We start from the raw sequence: 27,213 nt of genomic DNA, 5'->3' as shown, positions 1-27,213 counted from the left end.
CTCCAACACCACAATGGGTTCTGTTTCGACTCTTTTCAACACCAGCCTCTTTACTCGTTACGACATCCGCTGTCTGTTTACGGCCGTGGTTGCTAAGCGATTGTTCTAATATTGTCTTGTCTGGAACGCTGCCGCCCGTGTGAAGTTTGTCCAGATTTCTATTTTTTCTCATTCCCACAGCAGCCTGAAAGCAATATTTTATGGAAAATAGTAACATAATCTAAAATTAAACTTTAACTCAGATTACCATGCGGTGCAACGTAATGTGATCAGAAAAAAATGCTGAAAATTGTGAGCCTACAGCAGCTTCATACATGAAAAACCAGCCCCTTGTTTTCTTGTTTTCAGACAACATAATCAACTGCATGTGTAATAGGACAAATGAGCCTAATTCAAGTTCAGTGTTTGATTTTGCAGCCGAGGGGCAAAACTGAATCACACTTAAATCTAGGCATTTAAAAACCGTTTTTACAGTTGTATTATTTTTGTATTACAATCGAAGTAACGGACAGATGAAAATAATTCATTACAACCAATTAATGTATTAACTTGCCTACTAATTATGGTCCATGACTGATTCAGTAGAGCTAAGGGATGGCGAGAGAGGAGATTCAATGTCCTGGCCTCTAAGAGTGGGCTCCTTGGAGCTCCGCGTGCATTAGTTTGTGTTCACCGCCATCTGCTGGAAAAAGAGAGGCTGGCAGCCAACGTATGGTGCATTCATGGCCTTGGGAAATACCAGCATTGTTTTCAAGCGCCGCAAAGACACAACGACATGAGATGTGTCAGTTTCAGTGTTGGTATATGTGTTCTGCATTATTTTTACACATCTAACGTCTGGCTTTCTAAGACTATGGCAATTATACCTTGTGTAGTTGTTATTCTACGAATGTTTCACTGCTCTTGCATTTTACTTCTAGCACGCCTCATTTACATTTGTTGTATTGGCACAGTAGCGACAACTTTGTATCTCTTGATTTACAACCTAAAATTATGCTCACCAAAATATCTTTATTAAGCTACATAATCAATTTTGTTGTTTTCCATAAATGGCGCAAAAAACACGCAAGGCTATTTCACCACCTGTTAAATAGAAAGCTGGGATTTCCAAGTGACTTTAAAGGCAGCACGTGCACTCGAGCGCTGCTGATGCGGATGTTGCTGCTGCTGAATTGAATCACAAGTGCAGCAATTGTTTCCGAAAAGTTTGACCCAGACTCTGAAAGGTTGAAAGGCATTATGAAGCTCAGACAGGACAGTGCAGCATTATTGGCACTCGCTGCAGTTGGCTTGGCACTTATAACCGTTCTCAGTGTGTGGAAGTTAAAACAGTTTAAATATAGACTCATAAATGAAACTGGAGGTGCAATGTTTTATGGTAAGTAGCCTTAACTGTTTAGAGTACAGAGAGCGGAAGCCGTTATTCAGCATCACTTCCTGAACTCACAGTTTACATAATATAACTGAATGTTAATTAAATAAGGTCAGTTTTGGTCACAATTTGTCGGATTTTGGGCCTCAGTAGGAATGTAGTGGAGGGCCACATCATCTAATTTTGTTTTATCCACCACCTTTATGTTAGGGTCAGGTTGTATGGCTTTATGGTGATAAATTACATTGGACTCAACATTTTCATTTAGGCTACCATTCCACCTAATGGGTTACATTAATTGCCAGCTAGCCCCACATGCCATAAACTATTAAGGGCTCACCAACCAGCAGTATACTTGATTCATGTAATATTTAAAAGTTTGCACCAATGTTTCATCACTATAACAACGTGTAATGTCGATCGTTTTCCTATATGTGGTACATTTGTGTCCTTATTGTGGGCTTCTCGTTTTGTAATCTTCTGTGGGACTGTTGTAATTATTTTAGCTATGTTGTAATTGTTTGCATAGTAGCTGCATAATGATTTATTTACTCCTGGAATATTTTTCCTAAACGTAAGATATAGAGGATTGCCATAGTGTTCATAACAGCAGCCTTTTCTGTCTTTTTTTGTACTCCTCTGCAGGTGTGCTTGTGGGGTTAGCAGTGAGATGCTTGTCATTTGACTCTGTAGAACATGCGGACAACATGGAGACTGTGTGCAGTTGTGGTGGTCTTAACAGCACTCCTCACATCTTGACGGTCAACATCACATCACACTTTCACTGTTTTAGACATGTTCGGAAAGTCAGTGAAAAATGCCCACCGGTCTCAACCCCTCATATGGTAACTATGGCAATTTAATTTAACCTGCACTCCAAACACGTTACAAAAGTGCATATTTTATGTGGCTAGTTACTGCAGGTTGTAACACAACAAGGGCACTATGTGAAAAGTGAGACAACCGGTCCTAATAAAACATCTGCTTTAAAAAGCTGCTAATCAATATTGTAGAGGGATCATGTGAGAACCAACTGCACCATACAGGATGCTTTCATGTCCTCTGATGTAGTTTTGTTTTGTCTGAAATAACATTTTATTGACATTAACATTTTTTTTCTTCACTGCCTTTTCTTTGATCACATCTATATTTTGTTCCATGTGTATGCTGGGTATTTATATCAACAGTCTCCTCTAATGGTGCTTAGTTATTGGTTTTCCTCTAAATTACTTGCACGCTCTGTTTGTTATTAGGGAAGCAAGAGAGTTATGGTGCAGAGAGAAAGAGGGCAATAGAGCAATTTAACCGATATTAAGGATTTATTAAGAAACAGATAGGGTAGACTACATTTTCAGGTGTGCTGTGCAGACGAGGGGAAATTAGAAGACAACTAAACACAGAAACCAATAAACAGAGTATATACAAAGACTCTAGTAGAGTAGATAAAGCAACACAAAGGGTCTGATCAATGAACAAGAAAAGACTTTACACTAACATTTTCTTAAAAGTATGTTCCTGCCAACAACATAAACTGTGAAAACAATCAGAAAACCAATTAATTTTTTTCTTGAAATGTAGGCTCCTCTCAGGACGTTTTCCTATCTGTGTGTTTACATGCAGAATTCCCATAATGAAATGCTCTTGCAAGTGATATTGGTGCCAGGTCGCTCTGCACTGCAGGGAAGATGTGAGATAGTTAGGTAATCTCAGCAGGCACTGCAGCTTTTTCCTCTTAGATATAGATGGTCATCGCAACCTGTGACACAGAATACAGTAATGGATGCAAATATCTACCATCTGTCATAAAGTGCAGTAGAGATGCACTGCTGCTTATGATTTAATGCTGATTGAGTTTAATTAACACATACATATTTCATTTAGGCACCCTGCTGACTCAAATAGAAGTTTGGTCAGAACAGTTGTTGAATTGTAATATTTCATATGATCTAACGTAATTTTGTTTCTGTAACATTAAAACTGAACCTCATTGCTAATTTACGTTACACTTATATATAGCATACTGTACATGCAAAATAATATAATGTACTGTATTATATATAGTATATTGGTATGTTAATGTTTGAAGACTTCACTGATAACCTTTTTCAATACAGTTCCAGTCAAAAACTTGTTCTCAACAAAAGATTTTACGTATGAGCATATTTGAAAATGTACTTCTTAATCTTGGAGCGATATTTCAACCCAGAGAGAAAGGGAGTAAGTGAACCATGAACCCTGCAAATCATCCAGGCCAAGTGTAACTCTTCACTAATAGCTTGGACTCTTTGGCCCCTTTGAATGCTGGGGTCTCATTAGCAAACCAGCAGAGGCTACCACAAAGGCCATTACATTGGTCAGGCCATTCTGTATAGCCTTCACGCCATTAAGTCTGATACATATGGGGACCTAGTAGGGAGAGATAAGGATTTCATTGCATTACTGAGTCCATTATGTTCCACTGGGGAGTAAAACATTAAAGTTTGTGGTCTGATTAAATTTAGTGCTGCTCAACTGAAGAGGCAATTAGTGTATACAACACACCTCCATCCTCAACTCTGTGGTGCAGGTGGCCCTTAGAATAAAACCACCAGTATATGCATATTTTATTGATTACAGTCAGTACATGTATTTGTCTCTATTATGCAGTTTTGTATTTGTGATGCACAGCCTGCACAGATGAAAAAATACATATATATTGTGTGGTGTGGGTAATTGCAGCCACGAAAAAAAGTAAGTTATTTTGAGCCGGGTGAGCAGAAAGATAGGAGCAATTTGTAGCTCTAGCAACCATTTCAAGTATGAATTACTGAGAACTCTATATGGGGATTTCCAGCATTAGAAATGATCATTAAAAAAAAATGCAATCTTCCACGTATCCACGCATACATGTGTAAATGTTCACCAAAATGCAATGTGTCCTGGAAATAGTACATTTACAGAGGCAGGCCTATTTTCATTTGTCCAAATATTCATGCTATTCAGGCTTCTTCAACCTTTTGTCTGTTTTTTAAAAAAGCAAAATCTAGGCCATTCTCAAAGGTCTGTGACCGCAGCCCCATTTTAGCAAGCATCACCACATCTTGCCTTTTGGAGTGAAATTTAATTGAATTGGAATTTAATTTTCAGCAGTGTAATGAGACCTTGTGGAATGTAGGAATCAGGAAAAAGGTAGCATTATTTTTGATCTGAATTGAATATCACGGCCGTTTGATCCTCAGAATGTACCCACAATAGACATAAAAAGGATTCAAGGATGAAGGACATGAAAGGCTACGTTTCTGAGCCGCTTGTATTGCATCACATCGGCTAGGATGAGAACCAGACAGAGAACGTGCACGGTATGCTTTAAAAAAAAATGCCTTGCACTCTGGTTACTGTTTGTGTTGAAAGTAATGTAGGTTGTGGTGATTAGCAGCTTGGATTTTGTTTGATGTTAATCCACCTATTGCCTGAACATGTGTGGCTGTACTAATGGTACTTGCTTATTCCCATTTTAATGAATGCTGGGAGCCTCTATGGTGAAGACTGACACAAGCAGTTTGACTTCTCATTTTGTATTATGCTTTGCTTTAATCAGCTGTGGAAGTCTGAGCCAGGGCACTGGGACAGAATAGTGCAGTACCCAATAATTATATTATATGTAATCCAACTGATGATTTGTATTTAGGTACATGGGAGCCTACGTTTTCGTGGTTAACTCCGTGCAATGTTAAATGTCAGTTGACTAGTACCTAATGCTCCTAACTACAATGTTCAAGGGTGGGAATAATCAAAAATGTCTGCACATAAACCTGGATTGTCACACTTTCCCACTTTTCGTATTAACAACATGCAATGGTATTTTCTTTTCTTAGAAAGACAGGTCAGACCGTTTGTCGAGGTACCTGGGGACTATTGTTACTTTGGGATTCAAAGAGTAAAAAGAACTGGTGCCTGTCTGCCAAAACAGAACCGCTAAAGTGAAGGATGTGTGTGTAATATCTGTCTGTCAGTCAGCCACATTCAGTAAGCGGAGTCCTATCGCTCCCCACGGAGCCCTGTCAGTCACCAACACAACAGCTCTGTCTTTTACAGGGGACCTTTGATCCAGAGGTCCTTTTCAATCTGTTCCTGCCAACCATCATATTCCATGGAGCTTACACCCTTAATCAGGTGAGACTGCTGTCCTGACATGCCTCCAAGTAACGGAGAAAGACATAATCGAAGGACTATTCCTTTTATATAGGTGCTCCAGCAGTTTAAAAAAAGCACTGCCTTATAGTGTGCGCTGCTACATGACATTTAAGTAAATTGCATAATGTTGACCTGTTTGTTTGTTTGTTTGTTTGGTGTTACTTATTGGTGTTCATTTTAATTTCTGTTCTAGAAACGATTCATTGAGAATCTTGGATCTGTTTTGACCTTTGCTTTTTTGGGTACCATAATCAGCTGTATGACCATAGGGTAAGTATTTGTTTTGTTCAATCGCACAAGTCAAGTGAATACAATAACTGCATAACAGCATATGTGGAAATATATTTCTTAATCCCAGATCTATATTTCAACGATATTTTAAAAGTAATAGAAAATGCTGTGCTGTATACATTTTCTCATTCTCTCTTCTTTATCATCACTATGTCATATACAGTACATACGTATGTGTTCATGTTTTGATCATGATAAATTATAATAACTGAAAACTCATTTTCATCTAATGTGTTGCTCATTGTCTCATTATATTGCAGAAAAATATGTTGCTAATCTTTTTTTTCTTTTAAAATAGGCACTGTATTGTGCCGTTCATTCATATCCTATGTCCCAGTTCCAACTGCATACTATAAGTATACAGTATATACTGAATACTAATTTGCAGTGACTTAATGTCTTCCAGGAGCATTGCATTGTGGTACAATGGGCCCTTTTTGTCATAGCAGGAAAGGCACAGGTGTAACTAATAACATTAATTACTTTTCTATTTAAGTGTTCCAGTAAGCTATGGAAACCAGCCAGCATGCACAGTAGCACAGTAGCACGGCCCTGGAGCTGAGTGACATACATGAGATAGAGCCATCACTGAGGTTATTAATCACACCTGTGCTTTTCTACTATGATAAGTAAAATGTCTGCTATGAATAGTTCTATAGTGTACGTATTGTTTCATATGGAACTTGGACACAGCTATTAATGTGTAGCGTTACTATTCTGGCCTCACACAGCTAGATGGCGCTCTCAGACTTGAGAGAAATTGAGATCTTTGCAAACCAGTTACTGATGCACTAATTTTCTGCACACAGAGACTGTGTGAAAACCTCATAACTCCAGTTACTCCAGTGGTTTTCCTGTTGTAACTCTGTGATCTGAAAAAAATGAGCAATGTTTGATTCTATGAAAACCTTTCAAACGATTATAATATTATTATTATGTTTCTGATACTTTGGAGATATGAGGTTATTATTTTTTTTGTTTGTTTTGTTTTGTTTTTACCTACAGCAATATACACTCAGTGACCACTTTATTAGGCACACCTGTACAATCTGATGCAATCCATTGCAACTGCTATAAAGTCTAGATATACTGTATGATGCATATAATGTTCAGTTGTTTTGTTGATACTGTCATAGAGGAGAATTGTGTTTTAGCGGTGATGTCGTAGTTGGTGATGTTATTTTTGTACTGGAGTGCATTAGATTGAGATGTGTTTCTAAATGGGACTAGAATGAAGTTCAGTGCAACGCCACTTTTAACTAATAATAAACATATAATTGAATTTACACGTCACCAAAAACAGAACATTATGAGCTTTGTAAAGATAGATATTATAGCCTGGCTGTTGTATGGGACTGCATTAGATGGTACAGGTGTACCTAATAAAGTGGCGTCTGAGTGTAATTCCTTTCTTTTTCCTGATGATATAAAATGCAATGTACATGTTTTTCTCTTAAAGCTGCTTTTGGATATAGCAGTTACTTAATGTGCTTGTTGTTTATTCATGACATTATTTCCACTGTCATATCATTTTATTGTTAACTGATTCACAATTATTTTAAATCCATGGAAAAGGTTCATGCCCTCTAGATATTACAGCTGGAACTAATGGGCTTCTCTTGCTTGCTGAAACCCAGTGTTAAAGATGTTGTCTTTCTCTCTCTTTCCATCCGTCTTTCCTCCATACATTAGTCCTTCCCCGGGAACGCCCTCTGTCCAATTCTCCCCACTTCCCCTGGGACGCAGGGCAGGGTTTGACATGTTGGTTCACGTGCACATTCTTTGATGCTAAGACACAAGACCTGACCAATCCTGTTGCTTGTTAGTGAGTCTGCCATATCCTGTGGGGAAAAGAGAGTGTCATGGGACCAAGGGAACCTTACTGACTCAATTGACAAAGTATCTGCCTGTCTCACTCTCTGTCTCTGTATCCCTCACACACACACACACACACACACACACACACACACACACTGAACGTCATTACCATAACTTCAAATCTGCCTTTAAGATACAAGAATAAGACAGCTTAGTTGCTCGACCTGAGGGCAGCACTTTAAATCCCGGCCTTGGGGACAGGTCGTGTGCCGTCACCATGGTAACAGTTATGCCAACGGACAGAGAGGTTCCCCAGAGGACATCCTGGCACACTGATTATTATGGGATGCTTCACAGTAACAGGATTAGTACTTAACACACATCCGTTACCAGTCAGGAGCTGGACTGCAGTGTTGAATGCTGAGTGGGCATGTTAGCAAGTTTCTGCTCACAGTGTACAGTAATTTTTATAAGGGAGAGCATACAGTGGTGCATTCTGGGACAGTTATATTTTAGATTTGTTTTATTGCCAGGCCCCAGAGGTGATAAAAATACTGCCTCTGTTTTTTTTCTGTCGCAATGCCCTTCACAAACTCAAATTCTCATGTTTTTTTAATCTTTCGGGTGATTCTGTGTGCATACAAACTCACAATTGTGGTGCCCTTTTATTATGGCGGGGGGCTTATGATACTGTTATAAAAGCATGCCAGGGGTGAAGCTGGATAGGTGCTGAGATAAGCGGGTGTGAGGGTGTATTGTGCAGGCGGGTATGGGATTGGAGGGAAGGGCCATGCAAATGCACATATGTATATAAATGTGGTTAAATTAAATGCTACTCAGTGTAGTCATAGCTTTGTGTGTCCACCTGTGCTAAGCCGCTGCCTGGAAACGAGTCAACTGCTGGTAGAGTCTGGCCCCATTACCCAGACTACTCTGGGGGAAGCCCTGCTGTGGTTAGAGGGATGACTGATAGGCCTGCTCTGGCTGGCGCTCCCTGATGACCTCACTGTGTGTCCTTCTGTCTGTTTGTCCTCAATCCCAGGGCCTGCGTCTACGGCTTCACCAGACTGATGGTGCTGTTGGGCCGAGCAGCAGATGGAGACTTCTTCCTCACCGATTGCCTTCTGTTTGGTGCCATTGTATCAGCCACTGACCCAGGTAGCTAGCCTTTTAAAGGATCTCTCATCACTTCGAGTGGCAACATTGATGGTTTTATACAGATATAAACATCTTGCACTTGCTCACAATGAATATGTAACAGACACATCACCGGGATCTGCCTTAAGTAAACACATAAAAATGACTGTTCAACCTACTGTAGATTTATTCATTTTTGGATATTGGTTCGGTACTGTGGATTCATGCAGAAAACATGATAAGTTAACATATGAGATAACGTGTTTATAAAGGTCAAACCTGGCTCATGCTGTTCTTTCACACCTCTTTGTACCTCTTTGCACACATGATACTTATAAATGTATATATGCATGTGGGGTGGAGGCTATCCACATAAAAAGTAAGATTTAGGATTGTACTGTAATGTTGCTCCACTTAGACATCTATGATATGTCATCCCTTTTAAAACACATTCATCTCTATTTCAGTGAAACACCCTGTTCTTGCTTTATATGTACGCATCCTTTTCTTTGTCTACATACCTTTGCACAATGACGGATAACAGATTGATAGCCAAGCCTATATGCAGGAACAAAGTCACACTGCCCTCTCAGTAGATGTAACTGCTTTGAATTTGGTGCACCTTTTTCCTAAGTGGAACCACAATATAAACTGTGTTCTTCAAGAACAGTCAAGTGGGATATCATAAGGCATCCTGCAACGCTGCGACAGTGGCAATGTTAACGTCCTCATTTGGCGGTGAATTATGTTTACCAATACGTGGTTGATCTGGGTGAGTGTCAAAGAGGAGCTGTAGATTATGGTGCAGCTGTCACTCTGACTGGCGTTATTTTCCCATGCCATGCGGTGCTCATCCCTGCCAACCCCAGTGCCCTCATCACTTTGATTAGAATCACACTGATGACATCGATGGCTCAAACGTCAAGACCCCTAGGCTGTATCCATCTCGGGCTGTCCAAATATAGCGCCGGCTCTCAGATTTTCTGAAAGGGAGCCATTAAAATTTCCCTGTCCATTTCTCTCCCTTGTACAATTTCGCAATCACAGGGCCAAAGCAGCAAAACACTCCAGAAACAGGCAACAGACCTACTTTCACACATACACATACATATACACACACACACAGGCACAGTGACTCTTTGTCCATGTCATAACCCTTGTGTGACAGCTCTCTGGTCGTGTCGCTGACTCATTGTGTAAGTGCAACTGTGTCACGTACTGACTGAAATGATGGAGATTTTGACAACACTGTGAAAGTCATCACATGCTGGCAGCCAAGCTTTGAGTGAAATGAAAGCCCAATTTATTTGCCACTTTGCTTGCACTGGACTATGGAATGGAGTGATATTTGATATTTGATTGCAGCTATAATCACTCGACGAAAGCTTCATCTGAGAGCAACAGATAGCAAGAAACAGTAGTGAGGCATGAGGATGCTGCCATTGCTAGTAATATTATTATTATTATTTATTATATATATAACAATATATATTATTGTTAGGGCTGCAGCTACCATTAAAGACACTAATGTCATGTCCTCTCTATTGTCTCTGGGACCTTGGAGGATTTAATGGCCAGAGGAGTTCACATTTACACATCAGCTTCTTCTCATATTCTAAAGACATGATGATGGTCTGGTGGTTTGGAGACTCTGAATAAATGTCAGTTCATTTCAAAAACTTAAGGTAGAAAAAATGTGTGAAAAAATGTTACTAGCAGATCTAAAGGTGGATACAGTTGTAAACAGATATTCATTTGAAAATATGTAATTCTTAGGGGGCACAAATGTCCCTAGCATGCACTTATTTGTTTCTTTCAGCGGGCTTGTATTGATTTTTAAATTGTTGGTTTTATATAAGCCCCCAAAGCTCTGTAGCCATGAAACCTGTTCTTTTCAGACTGAGAATAAGACACATGGTTCAGGTCACAAAGTGGAACGCCTGCTGCGCTGCATATTCTAGCCCCAGGGATGGTTACAAAAGGTCGGTGAAACCCTCACTTAATGTCTCAAAGGAAAGACTTTTGTTGGGGGGGCGGGGGGGTATTTATTTTATTTATTTATTTTCTTTTTCAGGAGTTCTCTTGAGGTGGACATTCCACATACATATTTCAATCAGGAGAAGTGAATGACGTAAAGGTAATTGTTTATTAAAACAGATGATAATTAGGTAATTATATAATTATAATTAGGTTTTAACAAAAGTCTTCGACTCTACAGGGAGATTTTGTAATCAAGGGTCGACTGCCCTGAGCAACAGCAAGATAAATCCCCCCATGGAGTCCAGACACGGGTGGTGGTGGCTGATGACTGTGCTGGGACTGATAGGCTGATGAGGCTGATGAATCTGCAGAGGCTGGGCGGTGATGGGGAGGTGCAGAGCGCGCATAACAGCAGCGTGAACATACTAAAGGCAGAGAGAGAGAGAGAGAATCATATTTAAAAACACAGCAGCAAAATGATAGGCTAACGATGTAGGTATGTCGCTGAGCTATTGGGTAGATGTGATCAGCTGATGAAGAGCTGATGTGCCAATTGATGCCCCAGACAATGACTGCAGGAAATTATGAGTGAGCATGCATGAGAGGAGTGAATGGCGGGATGGTATGAGAAATAAACCACTGTCTAAGCATGCAAAAGAATAGTCTTCCTGACTGAACCTTCGCTAGAGCTTCATTTCTCTCAGGGTGCCAGAGCTGGAAATGATGCCAGAGCTGGAAATGACTTGTTTACATCTCTGACATCTGTTTACATCAGATGCCAGAGTAACTATCAAGATTTAAAGTGAATATTAAAAACGCAGGTAGACATAGGTGTGTACATGCACATGACTCAACTTACTAGCAATATTATAAAATGTATACACAGAAGTGAGGATTAGTATTGCAGCAGAGCAGTGCTAGCAGAATATTTAGGCAGAAATGAAAACACAGACAGGCCACAGTCACTATTTACTAAGCACATACACCCTAATTAGCATTATATTATAGTGAAATGTGAAGTTGGTAAGATTTCAACAGAGATGGGAATGTTTTAGCTATTCTGCTGAGATTGTTTTTACCATGGTTACATACTGCATATCTAGATAGGGTCAGACATTTTGATACTTGTGAAAACAGAACTGGTCTGCAGAGCCCAACATCTCAGCTGTCAATATTAGATCAACCTGTCCATACTTGCACCACTGACTACAGAAAGACCAACATTAAGTAGACAAGTAGTAAGTTCTTTGATATCTTCCATTTTTGTAAGGCTCTAATTAAAAAAGGCAGATGTATTTATTTATTTTCCCAATTATTTTAATTAATTAATTTAATTTTAAAAGATAATCAGAATTAATGGAGATTTTAAAAATACCTTGGAACTTCTGTGAGATTCAGAGTAAACTAAAATAAACTGACAAACTACTAATTATAAAGTGGTTTACTTCAACTTGCTTTCAAACTGTGAGCAAGGCTTCTCCTGCTGCAGTCTTGTGACCCCTGTTTGAGCACTTGTCAATGGCAAAAACATTGAGCACATTTTTCCCTGGAGCTGGGGAAATTATAGCAATTCCCTGTTGACCGTTATCTCTTTCCTGATTCATCACTTTCAGTATTATATCTGCCTAATTTGGTGAAATCAGCGAGCAAATCCCATGCTCTCTGACTGAGATGGCCACGAGCTTTGCCCCTGCTAAACCTCCGCAGCAGGGTAATTTGACCTAATAAGGCTTCCATTCGACCCTTTCAACTGTATTATGTCTGAAATAATTGTCTACTCTCTCCACCTTATGGTGTTGCTGTGGAAACTGATGAACACTTGACAGCTGTAGGACGGGGTTGCCATGACAACACAGCCAACCCGCACCCTTGTGTGTATGTGTGTATGGGGTGGGCGCTATTTTTTTTTTTTTTTTTTTCCATCCTGCAGTATGACTGGTGCATGGCTTGCTGTCATCAGCCAGGCATTATGGGAGCAGGGAAATGGAACGATCCTGACTCCAGGGCCTACCTCACCCTCTCCAGATAAAGGATTTTCCCCAACCAGAAAAGGCTTTAAACCTGTCAAAGACCAAAGAGCCAGATCTGTCAAAACAAGTCCTGAGGCTGCTCTCTTGCCACTGCTCTTATTGTCAGTCTGGTCGTATACTGGCTGCGATGCCCTCGCTGGCTTGGTATTCACTACGGAGCCAAACGCCGCTATCAGAGTTGACTCATTATTCATATCAGAAATTTCCCTGAAACTAATTTATAGGGGTCTTTTTGCATCTTGGTCTCCACAGGAGGAATATTAATCTAGCGGGAGCTGTTATTGTTTGGAATATGATATTGTCTGGCCTTCAGAATGGCACAGCGCTGAGTTTCTGTTTTCCTGTCCATAGCTATACCCTTAGAGGTGTGTGTTTGTGAGCGTGCATCCGTGTTGTCTCCATATCTGACATTGTTTATGTTATATGATCATTTTTGCTTGCTTGAAACTCAGCCTGGTTTCTCCTGTGGCGGTTACAATAAGGATTTGTGCCTGTACTGTATTTATCTATGTGTCTATCTACATATCTGTTTATCCATCTATGTATCCACCTATCTATCTAATAGATTGCAATCTAATCTATTGTAATCTAATCTACTGTATCAGGAAACATAGAGCCAACAATGCCACAGCCGATATCTTGCAGAAGTAGATACTTGAGGTGTCACAAAGTGCAGAGCTGACAGGCACGTCACCGCCTCGTCAATGTCAATGTCAGTATTGTCACTCAACGCTTGGCTGTCCTACAGTGCCAAGCTGTTGCGTGTGCAGGCACTCATTCATATGCTCAGCATCTTCCGCTTGATGTTTACTGTTGGTGAACTCGCCATGGAGTTCAGCTCATATTCCTCTCAGCAGATGCACTGTGTTCAGAGATTCAGCTGTATGAAAAAGTGAGTAATAAGCTGTTTGTGTTTTTGGCCACAAATATGAATTTCATCACAAATGAGGTGAGAAATTGCTTTTCTCCATGAAACATGACATGGGATGGAAGTTGAAGATTATGTCTTCATTAAGATGAAGAAATAGCGTATGCCTTGTTTATACAGCATATATGTTGTCATTTTTATTGATTACTGATTTCAAACTGCTAATGACTTCATCATAATCATAAAAAGTCACAACCACTGTTATGACAATGTATTTTTTGTTAACTTTAATTGTTGCCACTGTCTGTGCTTTGACACAGATAAAGTGTAAAATTAAGGGTTTAATTTAAGTTTTAGAAAGTTTAAAAAAAAGAAATTGTGGGAAATGATTGTCCTTCACTGTCTCGTCTCATCTGGGTTTAAACCATCAGGATTATTTTTCTCTATGTGATCCGTAGCCCCCCCCCCCCCCCCCCCCCACCCCCTTTCTTTCTCATGGCACCAAAGAAAGGAAACAAAAAATATGGAACATATTATAGAACTAAATCAAAGGCAATTCAATGCTTTTTGTTATATATCCTTATAATATTTTGCCATTAATCTGAGAGGTTTCATCAGCTCTACTGATCGGTTGTGGGGTTCCCAGCATTTAACCTCTGTGGATGATTCACACCTTGACATCACACAAGAGTTGAATCATCTGCAGAGGTTATAGTAAATACTCGGGACTCCCTCCCTGAAACAGACAAGACTAACTGCCTTTGACCTATTACTACACATCCGTTCTTCTCAGCTGTTGACATCATACAACATTTCCTAAGCTAGATGGAGGCTAGGACACAAGCTTTTGGAAAATCAGTCCAACTTTGCAGCTCACTCCAGATCATACCAGGTATTTGTATCTATGTCTCAACTCTGCCGTAGTTTGGCATTCAAGTACAGAAACACTAAACAGCAGTGTTTAGTGCTATTTCTCATCAGTTCAGTTAACAATTTGACTATTTGTGTTTATTATCATAGTTAATAGCCATACATGTTGTTGTGGTGAGTTTAAGATTGATTTAATTCTCCGTGATCTTTAGTTAACATTTTCTATTTTTTCCCACTTCAAGTTTTCAGTGTTTCTGCTGCGTTAGATTTGCAGTAAACCGTGAAGAGTACCATTTATGTGTTGCGTTTCACTCTACATAAATATCCTGCAAACACATGTTTAAATACACACAACCTCACGTCTGCAGGCACTCTCTGTGTAAACTTTCATGTCCACTTAGAGTCATTATGCAAGAGGCACCTGTGTGAGAAACTGAAATATGTGTGGAGGAATTCTTTGTGTTGCTGAGCAGTGAATGAATCTTATATTATTTAAAACATGCAGCTCTCTGCCTGTAGCGCTAAGATTAAAACATCCAAAAGGAGATCCCCAAGAAACATCCCCAAATTCGACTGTAATTGGTTCCTGTTGGATGTTATAATCTTAGTGCTAATCTCCCCCTTTTCCCTCCAGCGTTCTCTCAAGATTCCCAGAATCCTAGTTGTGCTCTATAGTGAAAACTGCAGCAATGCCCCAAGGTAATAAACAGCCCCATGTGAGCACATATGAAACAGAAACACCTGCAGCGCTAACAATAAGGAAACTGTAACAGCCAGTAACTACTAAGACCCAAATATATACATTTATATCACACAATTCAATCATTTACTTTACTTGAATTAATGAATTATCACAGATTGTCATGTTATGACAACAGGTGGCATGACTATGATTTGCAAACACAGGAAATCACACGCTCAGATTAAGATTTTACTTGTTTTTTGTATTTTTTTTCTAAAAATGTGTTGCATTTAGACCTGCTATTTGTTGTCAAATTATTTATTCATTTGATTTTCTTTGTAGTACACAGTATAAAATGTATTAATTCAATGATATTATATACAAGCCAATAATTTTTTATCTTGTGCACTTGGAAGACAATCACACACAGAGAAACATTAACATCAAATTCCAGATATCTTGTGTTTCACATTTATACTCTCATTTCCAATTACAGTTATATATTACAGTTAGATATTATGATTTGTAAATTGGTTTTGATTTATGTTGCTACTACAGTTTCAAATATGTAAATGAACCTTTTTAGTCAGTTAAACTTGTAGTTTGTCACCACTTTTACTGTAAGAGTAACAATCGCTGAAAAGGGACAATGATCACTTCTTTCTGTTCTGTTTCCTTTGTAGAGATAAATATTGTCTCTTCCAAAGCATTTTGTATTTTCTTCAGCTCGGGCTGAACAAGTCTTTGCTTGGTTTAGTTCCTCTGGCTGGCTCCAAGTGTCAAAATCCTCTTTCCAGTGCTGTCAGTGTGCTGACATTTTCTGTCAGCTTTCATTGTTAAACCGTAACATTAATCCCCTGGTTTCTCCTGCATGTAGCAGCAGAGGTGATACTCCATGCAACTTTTGGTGTGTGATTAGCAGAGGAGTTATTGCACTCTTCTGTAGCAGTAACTCTTGTTTTGTTTTCCTTAGTTTCAGTCCTTGGTCTGTTGTCAGAGCTGCGTGTGGACGTGGATCTGCACAACCTGCTTTTTGGCGAGAGTGTCCTGAATGACGCCGTGGCCATCGTCCTGACACAGTAAGCATCTCACTTTAGGATTTGTCTCTTCCCTCAGAATGTGATATATTTCTAGGTTTAATTGTGTAGGAGCTCGGTCTTTTCCAGTTGGCAATATGGGGGCGGATGTGTAGGAGAGGGAAGGCTGTGTGGATGCTGCCAGCTTTAAGGGCAGGGTGTGATTGGCAAAACCCCATGAGTGCCTCAGATGCTATGCAGTGGACTGCGTAAGCGAGTTGCCCCTGGCACTGTCAGCATCTCATTAAGGTACTCAGTGGAGAGACTCGCTGCCAGAGGAGAGACACACTCCCAGCTAAGGAACTCGGCTAACACAGCTACTGTCAAATTCAAAACAAAATATGGCATAAAAGCCTCGGAAGCTCAGTGAAGTAGCCATGATGCAGTCATCCCTAGTCCATGCGTTTCAGTTGCTTAATTCAATTCCCTCTACTTTTCCCCTTTTCTCCAGCATTGCACTCAAATATGCATGTTCACACACATTGCAGTCATTGTCTGCTCTATTTACGCATTGCTAGTGAACAAAGCTGTTCAAGTAGACGTGCTAACAGATGGCTAAATGGGGAGCAGAGAGATGGAGACATAGAGGGGTGAGAACTCAGACAGGTCCACATTCCTGGCTGGGCAGACAGTTGATAAAATGGAGGAGGGGAGATGACAGGGAAAAGATATGTGTCCATATTTGCATGTTGTATTCATACAGACCGACACGTCACATGTATAGTACCTGCACACTCTGAAATCTCTTTCTCCGACAAATGTGCCCAGGCAGGCAGGCAGGCAGATGGAGAGAAAAATGTGCAGATTGTTGTCTTCACGCCGAGGCTGCTGTCTCTGTGTACATTGAAGTGCAGAGGAGGGAGCCGGCACGTCTTCCCGGACAAACAGTCAGATAGTACTGTGCTTGTTCGTGGAGTGGCGTGACCGGCCTTCATGCCACCTCCTGTCACTTGACTGGCTCGCTAGCCTGCCGGTCGCCCTGGCTCCACACACAAAGCAGGCCCTTATTAGTGAGCCACGCGGGGTCCTGGCACTGGAATTTTAACAAGCTCCCAGAGCAGCTCAACCTTACGCTGATGTGCCCTCTCGCAGGCACTAAACTTCCTGCTGCAGCAGCCCTGACCCAGCCACCATTCAACCAGGTCCTATGTTGACATCTTGAGATTTTTTACTGGGAGTTAACAACCCGAGATGCCTGAAGATGCAGTCTCTTGAGGTTCACACTGACCAAGTTACGAGTGGCCAAATTTAATGTGCTAGCACAACTGGAGTCTTTACTTTCACGGAGGGGGTAATAGATTTTCCCTTTTCAGCTTGCTAAGCTCATTAGCGACAGCTTGATTGATTCTTCCCCTTTTGCTATGCAGATTAAGGCATGTTCTGGTGTGTGCTAGCTCATTTCAACCTGACAGCATGAAAAGTGGAGATACGTTGCAGGTTCATTTATCAGACATTTCTGACACTGTAAGGATCTTCAGTAAACCATTTTCATGGTAGCTGGAGTATAAAGGACGTTTCTGGCAGTTTGGCTACCAGGAGGTGTGTCCCATTAAATGTAGGAAGCAAAAACAATAACCACCACTTTCACATTGTTTTTGCTGACTCAGTGGTTTGACATTCTTTTAAAACAATCCGAGTCTAAGAGGAGTACATGGGAGGATCTGTGGTGGGTAAAAAGAAATACTGTCATTCCACAAAGGCAGCCAGCTCCATCAGCCACTCGCATGGGTGCCTGTCTCTGCTTGCTTCACCTCAGGCCCTCTCTCTTTCTCCCTCCAAATTGCTCCCTCCTCCCTGTGAGGCCTCTTCTGCACTCAATGACTTCCATGTGGAAGTCTCTCCCTTCCCCCCACAAAGTAAATATTTATAGCAGTGTGAATAGCACGATCCTGCTGTCTTTGTGAACAACAATAGTATTTCCCCTGTTTGCCACTAACTACTAGGGGACGTCTCTGAGGCAAATAATTCAGAATGGATTGTTTTTTCAAGGAAGGATTTAACTCCTAAAGAAGGCCATGTATTCTTAGGAATGACTCCAATAAATTGCACTTAAAGGCTTAGCTCAGCATAATAAGCATGGGAATTTATGCTCGCTGCTCCAGACTGGTTTACACCAAGAACCTAGTGGGCCATATTTCTGACGACTGCACTTGTTTCAGAGCCATAAACCATGCTGTTGCTTTAATGTTTCAGCATCTGTAACACTCATATTTACTTCTGTCGTAATTGTGCCATTGGCGTCTATTTGTTCCATAACAGTTTGTCTTATTGTTTCATGCGTGAAACCCTTTTTTCAGTATGTTGTGTCAATTTGTCTTCCAGTGCCATCACCACCTATAGCCAGAAGGGTGCGGGACACACCTTCGACCCCCGTGCCTTCTTCCTCTCTGTTGGTTATTTTCTTGGAGTGCTTCTCGGCTCCTTCCTCCTGGGTTTCATATTCACCATCGTAACAGCCCTCATATCCTTTCATCCCCTCCCATCTCTGCGTCTGCACCCCAAACTCAATTATCACCTCAGTATCCGCTGCAATCTATCCACTTCCTCAACTTGGTAATTACCTCTCTAACAAACCCCTACTGTACCGCCTTTATCAACAAAAGCAACGCAGCTACGTCTCAAGTGCTCCTGCGTCATTAATGGTTGCTGAGAGGTCGTCAATCAAGCCAATAGCCTCTGATGAAGTTTCGACTTGTGCTGTTGTCCAGCATTTCTCTCTGATCTTTTCGTAATAAGACTTTAAGATGAAAAATGAGGATGTGTCATGAGAGGTTTGGGGCACAGCTCAGCTCTTATTTACAGTGACTAATCTCTGGGTGCGAAGCAAAGTACAAAGTGAGCATTTATTAGATTTTGCTGATGCTAACCATAGCAACAGCCTGCTCTTTTGTGCTGTCTCTTCAAATAGTAGTTTCTTAGAAAGATTCACTTTGACGTACAGTTGCTCAGTTATCTTTTAATTACTTGCTGCACCTGTAATTACAGCAAATCAAGGATTGGGAAGATTTGGGAAGGTGTCTTCATTGTTGTAAGCCAACGGGGTATTTAAGGGGGTGCAGAGTAGCAAACAATTAGCAGTCCTAAAATTGGAATATTTACAGTACTTAAACTACTCATCTTAACTTTCTGTGTGACTATCACAGATACAGAACTTCCAACCTGTGTTGTTCTCTCTGGGACACCATGTAAAGACTTACTGCATGGTTTACAGGGAAGTTTTGCCAGAGGGGATGTGGGACAGTGAAAATACAGGGGTGGGAAGTGGACTGCTGGAGAACTCGCAGAAAGGATCTCATTAAGACCCAGTGGGTTACCCTACATGGCAGAGGGGATCTGCCTCAGTCATACATTTTTATCTCAGTTCCAACCGTATATTAGTCTGATGCAAAGTGTTAAATACTGTATGATTGTCTTCTTGTATATCTTTAACTCTCTATCCACCTCACCAAATTCACTCGACTGTGTGAGAATCCACTGCTAGAAACATCAGTCTTCTTCCTGCTGTCCTGGGGCAGCTTCCTCTCAGCTGAAGCCAGTGGACTTTCAGGTAAGCGCTGTATGACTTATATGTCGTCGGTGTGCATGTGTGTATGTGGCCATTTTGGCACTCTGGGTAACGAGGAGGTCAAACAGAATACAAATCCTGTTAGTGAACTGCTGCCCTTTTCCCCTCAGGGGTCCCCGCTCAACTGCTTGCACTGACTCGCTCACTGCTTCACAATATCAGTGGCATAGGCAGCTGTTTCATTGGCAAGCGATACTGCTTCAAGACGTCTCTGTGGCCACTGACACTCCACAAACCTCGCTATGTGCACATTTTTTTGTGTCCAGACATGACCATCTGCACAATTACCTGCTTAAGAACAGATGAAATGTTCCTCTCATTCAACCCACACTGACATTAGAAAAAGGCTTTTCCCTTACATACACGCACAAATCTTACCCTCTGTGAGTCCTTGGCATTGTAGAGAGTCAATAATGCACAGATGAGAAAGTATTAAACCATCTCCTCTCTACAGGGAACTGCAGGTACCAATCCCATTCTGGGCTCAACCCCCATAACTCATTTTAAAATGGTGTCCGCCCTCCTCTGTCTGAGGATGTTCGTACCTTTTAATTTGGAGATGGCAACACAGATAGCAGGAAGCCATAATAGCACAGTAGCATTCTTGCAGTAGCTGTATGTGCAGGTTTCCTGGAAAGTCAAGAAGTCTCATGTAAAATTAGATAAAACATGACCTGCTTTTCTGTTATTGTCTTTTGATTTCTTTATCCATCACCAAGGGCAGGTTGCATTTTTATTATATTGTTAGATTTTTTACTTTACTGATTGATAGTATCTGAAATCTTAGGTAGCTTGTGTTTGGAAAACAACAATTACATGGCTCAGCTGACAGGAATTGTCTTCATCTATTACTTCGTCGACCAGTCGTAATGTAGTTCTGAAATATGAATGTAGTGTACATATGCACGCATTAGTGTTGTTGTTCCTCCTGCCCTGATTGTGTCAGAGGAATTCCACTCATTCAGCTGATGTTGTAGAGCTCTCTCTTACTTGGCAGCGCTCCCCGTGGCCTGTGGAGGAGGAGAAGACGGATTTAATGAAATAGCGTAACCTTTGTCTATTGGACGCATATGCCCTGTCTATAAAGTACACCACTCTGAATGCAGCGCAGTGTGGGAGGCACACAGCAGCAAAACCTAGGCAGTGATACTCAATACTATCTGATGCAGAGCCTCGGGTATTTTTAGTGCTGATGCAACTTCTGTGTACTGTATTATCAGGGCTGATAGTAAAATACTTCATTTTGACTTCAAACCTATAGTGTTATAAAGGCAATTTTGATGCAGATGTTTTGTCACAGTAATCTAAAAATTAGTCCTATTGCAATCTTCGATATTCTTGGTACAAAATTGGATCCTACAGAACTAATCTGTGGAGTGCTACTCTGTTCAAAGGCCTTTAATGGTCCATTTGGGGTGAAGCGACACCTCATGCAGAGCTACCCAGTGAGCGATGGGAGTCCTCCCTGGTGTCCTTTGGTAATCGAGGCTCTTTCTGTCTCTGTTAATTGCTGGAGTTTAGTGAGGGTGTGCCTAATGACCCTCAGCCTCGCAGGGAGCCTTGCTATCATTAATCTTATGCCCCTCAAAACTGCTCATTATGGGATGCATCTCATCTGTTGCCAAGTGCCCTGTGTGGAAGAGTCTTTTATGTGGCTGGTGGATGATGTGTTACCTCTGCCAGTGTTATGTAAACCAAGGAGGATGTTGTTGCCCTAAACCAAATGGAACCAAAATTAGATCTGCCATGCTTGCATGCTCCATTAGACTTTGTTGAACAGTGCTGGGAAGGACATTGTGAACAGGGATTACTGGAGGTATAACAGTGCAGGTACAGGTCAGCATCCTGGTGTGAAGGAGGATGGTGAAGGGAGAGTAATGGACTGGCTTCACTTAGCAGCCGGAACCACAGGTGCTATCTTCTGTCTGCTACCGTATTTATGACTGCCAGCTCTGTCCTCTAACTATTGCAACCCATCACAGTTATTTCACATTTTCCCACCTTCTGTAATTCTCTCTCAAAGTAGAGGGAGCAAAAATGTGAAATTGAATTTCTGCAACAAAGCAAGCATGTCCTGTGAGGCAGCAACCCGCCTTTCATGCTATGCATTTCAAATTCCAGCTCTGTGCTCCAGCCAGCCTCCTCTTTACCAGCAGGGGCCCTAATCACTCCCTCCACCCTGTTTCCTCTCTCTGTGGAGCTGCCTTTCTTTGTCTGCGTTTCTTTCCCCTTCTGTACTTTTGCTTGTCATTTGCTTGCTTGTTTCTTTTGTTAATTTCTGCTCCTCCGCATCTGGCACGATCTGCAGCAATGATGTCATTATTTAGCATTTATCATTCCCAGAGCTTCATGTCTCTGGAGTAGAAATTCGAAGTAATGTCTTTGGCCAGAAACATGAGGATGCTTGAATTGGGTTGTACAGCATGTTTTGATTAAGCTGTTGATACTTCACTGGAATCAGGACAATGGGTGGATACAGGGTTGGGCTGATCTGGTGTCACATACTTCATACTTGAATGCAGAAGTAGCTACACTCAGGAGGATACACTTGGACTCTTGCACTTTTAGGACAATCCTTGCATGCATTGTTCTGCTAATATTACTCAGATTTTACAGTCATTTCCAGGTTTAATTTGAAAATCTAAACTGGAAGTAACTTTTTCACTGCAGATAAAGACTCTTTTCTCAAATTATTTTCTTATGATGGAAGAACCTCCTAAAGCATACAAATATGCCAGCACACAAATATACACATTCTCACAGCATGATTACATAATATGTGCATGTATAAGCGATTTTGCATACTTTGTTCTAATTAGATACAGCACATTGTTTAACTCCCTTCTGTTTACAGAACACTCTTCTATGAGTCACAAAATGTCGATGGATGTTTAACACTTTATTCCCCTTTTTGAATTCAGGTATTGTGGCGGTGCTGTTTTGTGGCTTGAGCCAGGCAAGGTACACAGTTCACAACTTATCCCCCGAGGGCAGGACCAGGACCAAGCAGGTAGCTTTACGGAGGATGATTGAGGCCTATTTCACTGTTGTTTTCAAACAGCATTTTTTCCGTCTACTCACTTTGTTCACATTGCCTATTGATGCCAATGTTTTTGTCTTACGTGCGTGGGCAAGCAATCATTAATTGCCATTAGTGCTCTGGTTGTCCAGTGGGTGTCTGTGTGGGAGGCCAGTCTCCAGCTATCTGCTTAAAAGGCCGAGCACCGATGGAAGGTAGCACACTGTCATACTGTACCGGCAAGCTTCACAGAGAAGCAAATAAATCAGAAGTACACACATATACTCATCTATGCATTTATTATTCATTATCGGTGCCACAGTGGAGCTAACTGTTTATCACAGAAAAGCCTTTTAGAAGGCGATGCAGCACAGTTGAAGCCTTTGCCTATAAAGTGGATTGGCTATGCAGTAGTCAATGCATGTGTATGGTGCAGTATGTTTACTTGGCAGAATGCCTTTATCTACATTTTTATGATTTATACATGTAGCTGCAGCTCAAAGGGAGAGACAAAGTGATTTAGTGTATGCAGACACTAGTTGAATAGATAGTAGGAGACATTTTTTTTTCTCTGTGGCATCTCTTGTCCTTGTGATGTAAGGCTCTTAAGGGAAAAGGTACACTTATTCAATTAGATAGCTTTTTACCAAGGCTTTTAACCAAAGCTGGTGCAACTGGTAAAAACAGAAATTAATAAATCATTAATGAAATCATAACATCTGCTCTAATTTAATCCTGATACAACATAAGGAGCTTAATTAATATTTGATTTCTTTTGCAGAAATCCCTCATTAAAATAATTTTAATACTATTTTCATCTACAGTAAATGACATCCAAGCTCTCTGATATGACTTGGATCATTATGTGAACTGTCGGACTGAGTTGATGAGTTGCAATATTCATCTACCAGGAAGTATCATGAGAAAGGAACAAGTTATTAGCTGTCTTTTTAAGCCCAGAAAGCTACCCTTTTGTTCTTTACAGCATGTTTCAAATACAAGCAAATTATGACAAAACATGTCTGGTGTTACATGCAACCACATTACAGCCTCAAGCTGTAGATGTTTGCACTTGCTACCTCGAAGGATCAGGGAATAACATCAACCCTGGATTTGTCTTGTTTGTACAAATCTAAGCCTGTTTACCCATTTCAGATATGATCCGAGTCCTTCACTTTCACCCCCTTACACTCACACAAACACACACACACACACACACACACACACACACCATCCACCCTGAATCCCTCCCTATCTCGGATGACCTTCTCCCTCATGATCCTTTTCAATCCCTTTTATAATTTGCAGCTCTTTGAAGTCTTCAACTTCCTGGGGGAGATTTTCATCTTCAGCTACATGGGATGTGAATTGTTGACGTTTCCTCACCATGTCTTTAAAGCCCTCTTCATTTCTGGGGCATTTGTATCCTTTTCTGCTACATGATGGAACATCTTCACTCCCTGCCGTGCAGCTTTTGGATCCCACTCAGACCCTAGAAATAGTGTTCTGTTCGGTTTTGTTCTGTCTCTTCCAACTTCTGTCATAATCCTTATCTGCACAATCATCTGCCACTTATTTGATCAGAGTGGTTTTCCTGTTTTCTATCTTGCCTCTCTGCTGCAGTGCAGTGCAGTAATTTCCCCTGTCCTTTAAAAATAACCCTCAGCACTTAAATTGCACAGGTTTTATCCGGTGAGCTCTGCAAATGCCATTCAGCCAGTCTCCCATGATCACCATCTCTGCAGATTAAGATGCTGCAGTGCAGCGTTTGCTCTGAGGAACGCCTGTGAAACAGAAATTTAAATAGGTCTTTAATTATTGTTACTGCTGCTTGTTTTCTGTTCTCCTGCAAAGCTCAGTGGAGTAAAGATGTTTGCCCGTTTGAAATAAGCTTACAGTACTTTAATTTGTAGTGGATTAAGCACCGTATCCCTGTTGAGGTTGGAGATTAAATCTTATTAGTTCTAGAAACTCCAGTGAAACAGGCTCCTGCTGTTCTTTATGATATTCCCATCTCGTTAAAGGGAAAATGCACCCTAAAATGCTTTTAACGCTGTCAAACGGCTATTGGTGATGCATATTGACTTTTGTTGCCCAGAAATGCAAGATGTTGTTTGGTTGTCATGTATTTATCTTGTTTGCATTTACTGGCCAAAGATAGGAACAGGAAATTAACAGATTTTTGATAATCAAGTAATTATCATTTTATATAAGAAGCAAAAATGCCAACATTTCACTGGTTCCAGCTTCTTAAATGTTAGAATTCACTGCTTTTCTCACTTTTATTGAATATCCTTGAGTTTTGTGCTGTTTGTGGCACAAAACGTGCAATTGGACTAATTAGTAACTCAGGTTCTGGGAAATTGTGATGATGAGCACTTTTTTCACTATTTTCCAACATCTTATAGACTAAATGACTGAATGATCGGAAAAATAGACAGATTAATTGATAGTGAAAATATTCATTAGTTGCAGCCCCAGTAGACAGTTTGACATACGCTAGTGTTCAATGTAGTTTGACAGAGGAAAAATATACAGCCATTTAAAACATCAACAGTATTAGTTTCTCCCCTGACATGAGTCTCTGCAGACCAGAGTGCAATGTTACGTTATCAAAAAGCCATCAACCCCTTTATGATACTCACATCACATATATATAATCACATTAAATTATACTATGATAACAGATGTCTCATATTCACAGCTGTTGTTGTATCCGTCAGCTTTACTTCCTGAGGGGAACGCAGGGGTAGTAATGGACTGCTGGCTACAATTGTCCTTGCCTGAGAGCTGGCCTGACCATAGCATATATGCCTGAGGGGAGACTCTAGTGGTCGCACTCCAAGGAGCTGTTCTTTCACAGTCCAGTGCCCAGATGGCCAGCAATTATTATTACAATCCATCTTCCACCATAGGGTCAAAGGAGCCAGAGAAAGAGTCGACGGAGACGATTCCTTCTCCAGTGCTCTAATGTTCAGTGTGAGGGGCTGCCAGTGAGAAAATGTTTGACTTGAGCACTGAGCCTGTTTGTGCTTCCATAACAAAAGCTTAGAGTGAAAAAAAAATCTGGCTAACTGCACCAGCTGGAAGCTGACCCGGATGTACAAACAGGAATAAATGGAGGTTGAAGTCCTCTTGTACAGTGCTAAAAGTGTCTATAAAAATGAAATAACCCCAGTGATTCAACCCTGTTAATCGCTCTTTGGTTACGCAGTAGATTTTAATCGCCGTAGCTTGCAGCCTTTGCCAGTGACAATGGAGATGGGCTTCATTGGAAATGAGGCTGAGATGAAAGTGCTTAATTACCTCCATTCAAATAGCTCAGAGGCCTTTGATAAAGAGAAATGACTGCTTTTGGGAGCAGGATATTGCTTTTGAAAATCCATAGGGGCACGAGAGCTAATACTGACTACAGGGTGCAAGGGAGCTCTGTTTTAGTAATAGTAAAATATTGGTTCATTTGCTATTACAGGCATCATATTTGGATTTATCTAAATGCTAAAATGTCTGATTTTTATGCATCAAAATTCAAAAAGTGTCTAAAAGAATGAATTTTTGGAAAGAATAAAAAGCATGCCTGATCTTCTCCAGCCCGGCCTCCTCTGGTTTATAGCCTGGCTCTCTGGCTGCACTCAGGCTTGTAGGAGGTTAGGAGATTATGTGGGGCTACAGTAACTTCTTAAAGTATGACAAAAGATGTTAAGTGTATCCAGGATGGCAGCTATGTCCCTGATAATTGCACAGATATCCTCTCCCTAACTGCTGCCCAGGACACTTAGCATTCAGTCCCATCCTATGTGAAACATCAAAGTGCGTGTGGAGGGCAGAGACAGCTGGCAGAGCCTGATTGGCTTCATGCCTCGGCATGGTGCCACACTGCTGTGTATGCATCCTAAACAGAAAATATTCAGAGATTATTTTTTTATGTGCGTGTACACGTGCATTATTCATGGATGTACTTTTACAGCCTGATCTCACAAGAATTTGCACTTTTGTATTTAGTATGGAATTAACTGTCATGTATTTGTCTGATTGAGTATTAAAAGGATTGGACTATGTGAAGTCAATCAGGGTTGTTGTTTTTTTAGAATTAATAAAGCGAAACCTTAACTTCATTTATCAATAATTTACCCTAACCTTGACCAAAATAACTTACTCCAAAACAGTTAATCTTAATCTCAAACAGCTTAACTACAACTGAAAAAGTAAGTTGTGCATTTCTGACAAATATGTCTTAGGGCTGTCAGTTTTTCTAGTATGATGCAAAAAAATATTTAATTTTCATAGAAAAATTCCCACATTTCCATGACAACATGCTGACTCATAAGTGTA

At 40.7% G+C, this 27,213-nt stretch overlaps 1 protein-coding gene across 1 annotated transcript in view; it reads left to right on the top strand.

The window, feature by feature from the left end:
- LOC139304627 (sodium/hydrogen exchanger 9-like) overlaps window positions 1-27,213 on the top strand; it is a 56,569-nt gene that overhangs the window by 179 nt on the left and 29,177 nt on the right. The window contains exons 2-11 of the mRNA XM_070928551.1: window positions 1,207-1,378; window positions 2,018-2,217; window positions 5,447-5,524; window positions 5,739-5,815; window positions 8,697-8,812; window positions 16,195-16,300; window positions 18,620-18,758; window positions 19,739-19,844; window positions 22,784-22,872; window positions 24,190-24,303. Coding sequence (XP_070784652.1) covers window positions 1,207-1,378; window positions 2,018-2,217; window positions 5,447-5,524; window positions 5,739-5,815; window positions 8,697-8,812; window positions 16,195-16,300; window positions 18,620-18,758; window positions 19,739-19,844; window positions 22,784-22,872; window positions 24,190-24,303 — 1,197 coding nt within the window. The remainder of the gene's footprint in view (window positions 1-1,206; window positions 1,379-2,017; window positions 2,218-5,446; window positions 5,525-5,738; window positions 5,816-8,696; window positions 8,813-16,194; window positions 16,301-18,619; window positions 18,759-19,738; window positions 19,845-22,783; window positions 22,873-24,189; window positions 24,304-27,213) is intronic.

Source organism: Enoplosus armatus, chromosome 21, assembly GCF_043641665.1.
Source record: "Enoplosus armatus isolate fEnoArm2 chromosome 21, fEnoArm2.hap1, whole genome shotgun sequence".
NCBI classification, from domain to species: Eukaryota; Metazoa; Chordata; class Actinopteri; order Centrarchiformes; family Enoplosidae; genus Enoplosus; species Enoplosus armatus.
The sequence above is the reverse complement of the archived record's forward strand: the minus strand, read 5'-3'. Positions and strand labels throughout refer to the sequence as shown.